The sequence below is a fragment of the Echinops telfairi genome, unplaced genomic scaffold (genome assembly GCF_000313985.2).
Source record: "Echinops telfairi isolate 266 unplaced genomic scaffold, ASM31398v2 ScPeMD7_23;HRSCAF=83, whole genome shotgun sequence".
NCBI lineage: Eukaryota > Metazoa > Chordata > Mammalia > Afrosoricida > Tenrecidae > Echinops > Echinops telfairi.
In genome coordinates, this window is record NW_022103920.1 from 54078595 (window position 1) to 54083928 (window position 5334).

Below are 5334 nucleotides of genomic sequence, written 5' to 3' on the forward strand. Positions count from 1 at the left end.
CGGGCGAGGGCGCCAGCCCCCACTGCCCAGGAGGAGCCGAGCGTCGGCGGCGAGGCGGGCGGGCAGCACCATGCAGGCGGCGGCGGCTGCCGCGGTGCCCTTCTTGCTGCTCTGCGCCTTGGGGACCTGGTCTCCGGTGCGCTGCGGCCAGGCAGGTAAGTTCGCCTCCCTCAGTGCCCACGGGACGGCTCGTTTCCCGGGAAGATGTGCAGCCCCGGGGCGCAGAGAAAGGGACGCCCCCCTATTTACGGAGTGAGCAGGGCGATTTTTATTTGGAAGGGCGGCGGGAGGTGGAGCAAAAATATGTATGTTTTTGGTGGAGGCCGGGGGCGCACGGAGCATCCGAAGCTTTCAGGCCGATGCCTTTGGCTTCTTTTGCAGAAGAACGGGGAAGGTGGGCCAGGGGCGCCCTGCCTCGGGCCCCGGCCGGTCGGGGATGCTCGGAGACCGGCTGGTCCAGGGCGCTCCGCCCGGTGGCTCGCTGCGTCTTTCCCAGGCGAGGTCCGGGAGGGGCGCGGGCAGCTCCGCGGAGGACACGTAGCCCCGCAGGGTGGACGCGCGTGGCTCAGGGTGGGATTTTCGTGTTTGCTCCGCTCTTATCCGCTCCCTCTCTGCCTGGAGGAGACGCCTCGTTGACGGAGCTGGAGAGGAGGACCGAGCACGGCTTCCTGCAGCGCCAGAGCATCGTGCCACTCCGGCTCGTCTATCGCTCCGGCGGCGGCGAGGACGAAACTCGGCGCGGCGCGCTAGAGACGCGGGTGCGGGGCGACCCTGGCGGCGGGCAGGTGAGAGGCGCAGCGGGGCTGGGTGGGGGTGCGCGGTGCGGCGCGGTTTTCGGTTGCCGCGGAGACGGGATGTCTTTGGTAAAATGAGCACAATCCTAATGCGAGTCTTCGCTGGCGCTCCCAGTTAAAAAAAGAAGAAAAAAAAAGAAAGAAGGGGGACGAGAAGGAACTCAAAGAACCTCAGGGCGGGGGGGCTGTGCTTGAGGTTGGTTGACTTTGTTCGACGTGCCCCCACCAACAGCCCAGAGCGAAGAGGCCCCCGGCTGTCAAGCAAAAGCTGTGCCCACAGGAAAAGAGAGAAGGTATTTGGGCAGGGTTTGCATCATGATTGTTGTTTTGCTCTTCAAAGAGAAGCCTTTGCCAGCGGTGTAACTCTAGGTTGGAAGGCTGTAGAAAGTCTGACAAAAGCAAGGCTACACACCCTTACTGCAACTCAGACCCTAAAAATAAGCTAAGCGGTAAGATTGTTAGCGCGGTCTGATTTGTGGACAGAAGAGTTGTGCCCACTCACCTCTCTGCCCAGAAAACCTCTTTTCATCTTTTGCAGCGGTACCCTTGATATAATTAGGGCTGTGATGCTGATTGGGTATTTAGAAATTGTGTAAATTTAGAAAAAAAATAAATTTACCACTGTACCCAAATATAGATCAATATTACATATGCAGATATGCCTGGAAATGATTTTGAACTTACTGGGTAACTTAAGTAAATTTTTGAGGTGATGTGAATCTTTGGTGTACTTATATACATCAACCTGGTATCCCCCTCCCTAACTATAGCAGATAATTAGAAAGGGCTTGTTCATGTAGTTGAAATTTTGTGTTGATTTCAGTAAAAGAATAGCAAGTGGACCGTTTTCACATGCATAAGCACTCATTAATACTCTAGGGTGTATAATGTTGATGTAATAATTAATAGTAAGTTATCTGTATACGTAAATATGTATAAGTAGAAGCTTAATGTTTAAATCTGTAATTAAAGTCAAATACTTAATTTTATTAAATTTTTTTCTGTACTTTTATATTATTTTAATAGTTTTATTGGCATATAATTCACATATCACACAATTCAGGATTCAGTCATATTGAAAAGAGTTGTACAATCATCATAATCAATTTTAGAATACTTCTTGTACTCATTGTTATTAAAATTTATTATAAGGTAGGAATTTGGCCTAACGGGCTACAGAAATATCTTTCAAAGTTACATTATTGTAGAAAATCTCATCTAGAATTTAATATAAATTTTAAAGCTAATCTAGATTTACATAGAAAATCTAATCTAACTTTTAATATACAATTTTATCATTCAAATTATTGTTTGATTAAATACTTCTTTTCACTATCAATTTAGCCTTGTTTTGTGGTAAAACTGAAGAGGCAGGAAACAGTGTCTCTCTTACATTTCGGTAAATTAGGATTATTTCTGTAGAGGAATATTCTCACGTGTACTTATACCCATAAAAATTTCAAACACATATACAAGTAGACAGACTAGTGTTGAGCCCACAGGTTCCACAGTCAGCAACTCACAGCTAATTTTGTTTCCTCTGAACTTTAACTATATTCTTCTCTTTCCTGTATTACCAGGAAGCAAACTCCAGATACACCATTTCATTAAGAAAAAAATCAGAATATAATTCTAAAAGATGAGTCGTAAAAAGTAACTATAATGTTTTTATGTTTAAAAAATAATTAGATATCCAGACTTTTCACATTTACACTTGTTTCATAAATATGTGTGTCTGTGTTTATTTTTGTTTGAATCAGGATCTAATTAATGTCTAGAGATCACAGCTAGTTGATTTTTGTGTATGTGTTTTATTCTGTTTTTTGGCTAGTTTTTAACATAACAGCTTTTGCCCTTCCATGCCTATGTTTTTATCCTTGCAAATTATTCCTTGAAGACATGGGGTCTTGTGTCCTATAGCATCTCCCACAGTCTGAACTTTGCTGACATAGTGGTTTAAAACACACGCTTACCGGGAGAGGAAGGGGCACAGAGGGGCGGAGAGATGCAGAGAAAGAAGAGCACAGGAGTGAACCTGGAGACTCAAGTCTCGGTCCCATGTAGGTAATGTTGTCTTCAGGCACCTTGGGTCCTTCTCTGTCTTTTGAAAGATCACTCACAGCCCAGTGCTCCTTCATTTATTCCACATTTGGCGCACATTTCTCCAGTGTTTTGGCACAGAGACCTTTCTAATCGGGCAGACGATACCTGGCTTCTTTTCTACGTAAAGCAATAAACCTTATGGAAAGAATGATTGGCTTTGGGTGAGGTACGAATGAATTAATAGGGTTTACATTAGACAGTATGTTATTCAAATCAGAAATGAAAGTAAAGGTACTGCCTTGCCATAGGTGTAATTTTTATTACCCATTGATGTAAGAAATTATACCAGTGCCTGGCTTATAGGCAAGTACACATGGTATGTATTAATTACCTGTCTAGATCACCTGAGCGGGAGGACGCTAGGGTACACTGCTATTGAGTTGATTCTACCTATGATGATGATCCTATAAAGAGTTTCTGTGGCAAAAATCTTTGTCCTGTGGAGTAGCTGGTGGGTTTGAACCCCTGACCTTGTGGCCAGTACCACGAGGGCTTCTTAGATTACTTGGAAGCCCTTGCATTTACTATGCTCCTTAGACTACCAATGGAAATCACTGATAACGAAGACTGAATTTTGCAGTAGGTCAACTCTTCGTATTGTTAAGCTAAGGAGTTCTCGCAGTTTGGTATTTCTAATTTCCCTAAGACAAAACAAAACAAAACTCACTATTATCGAGTGGATTTTTAGTCATAGTGATGTCATTGGACTGAGTAGAACTGCCCCTGTGAGTTTCCAAAACTGGCTGCTAACAGCAAGGCCAGCAGTTGGAAACCACCTGCTATTCCTTGGGAGAAAGATGGGGCTTTCTACTTTTGTAAAGAGTTACAATATCGGAAACTATAGGGGCAGTAGTTCTATCCTGTCCTGTAGGGTCAATAAGTCAGCATTGCAATTGTTGGCAGTGAGCTTGAGAGTTTTTTGAGAGTTTCCCTGAAAATGCCCTGGTGGTGCAGTGGTTACACGTTGGGCTGTTAACTGCAAGATCAGCAGTGGGAAACCACCAACGTCTCTGTGGGAGAAAGACTGGGCTTTCTACTCCCATAAAGAGTTATGGAATCAGAAGCCCACAGTGCAGTTCTACCCTGTCCTTTAAGATTGCTGATCGGAATCCACTCAATGGCCGTATGTTTGATTTTGGTTTGTAGTTTCCCTGAAAGCTGTCCATTGAGGTCCAAAAGCCTAAGTGGCTGCTCTGAGTCAGAATCAACTCAAGAGCAGTGAGTTTGGTTTTTTGAGTACAAGTTGTACATGGTATCTTTTACTTCGTTCAACAGATATAATTTATGGCATTTAGATAGTCATACTATGAGGGGGAACCAACTTGACAGCACCGAACAACAGCAGATAACGATGCATGTTTTTAGCAACTTCTTTTCTACTTCAGAAATAAAATCAGAATGGTTTTCTGGTGTAGCCTTAAGGAGTTCACAGGTACGTGGGGAGATAGATGAGTCACGGAGCAATGACATGCTGTCATTCAATACCTTATGCTGCAGGCAAATGCAGAGAGCGGTGTGAGCAGAGCAGACTCTACTTAATCATGTGGGTGATCAAGGAGGGCTTTCAGGGAGCAGTGATTTTTCTGAGTAGTATACTGATGGTAAGAAGAATTTCTCCGGTTAAAGATGGGAAGAAGGGCTTATAAAACAGAAAGTGTAGGGTTAGGATTCAGGACACATGTTTTGTAACTCCTAAATAGTTAGGATTTTATGGGCAGATGAGATGAAACAGGCACGCTGGGGGGTATAGAAGCTACATAACTTCATGACTTGGTGATGAATTTTGTTTTCCAGTAGTGGGAAACCTCCATAGGACTTCATTAAGGAAAGTTACCTGACTAGATTCATGTTCACGTGGGATAGTCCTAATAGTTGGAAATGAATACTTTCACTTTCGAACAGTGATTGTTCACTTTTATTAATTGGTAAATGTCAATTAACATAACCCATAAGCATCACAAGAACTTAGGGACTGAGTATACTAGAAATATTATATAATGGGTTAATATTTATAAAGCACTTAGAATATTGCTGGGCAAGTAGTAAACACTATATGAATCTTTGTTAAATAACATTAATTCCAAGCCCACTTGGAAGAAGCACACCAGCCTATGTGATCACGAGGTGTGGAAGGGGTGAGGTATCAGGCATCAAAAACCAAAAAAATCATATCATTGTGAGTTAGGGGGAGTGTGGGTTGGGGACCCAAAGCCCATCTGTAGGCAACTGGATATCCATCCCCTTACGGAAGGGTCGCAGGGAGGGACGAGCCAGTCAGGTGCAGTGTAGCAACGATGAAACATACAACTTTCTTAAATGCTTCCCTCCACCCACTATCATGATCCCAATTCTACCATACAAATCTGGCTAGAGGATGTACACTGGTACAGATAGGAACTGGAAACACAGGGAATCCAGGACGGATGATCCCTTCAGG

General features: G+C 44.1%; 1 protein-coding gene across 13 annotated transcripts in view; it reads left to right on the plus strand.

The window, feature by feature from the left end:
- Positions 1-70: 70 nt before the first annotated feature.
- The window catches only part of ADAM22 (ADAM metallopeptidase domain 22), a 278417-nt gene continuing 273153 nt past the window's right edge, over positions 71-5334 (plus strand). For all 13 annotated transcript variants that reach the window (XM_030885248.2, XM_030885251.2, XM_045289018.1 and 10 more), the window contains exons 1-2: positions 71-155; positions 622-785. In XM_030885248.2, coding sequence (XP_030741108.1) covers positions 71-155; positions 622-785 — 249 coding nt within the window. The remainder of the gene's footprint in view (positions 156-621; positions 786-5334) is intronic.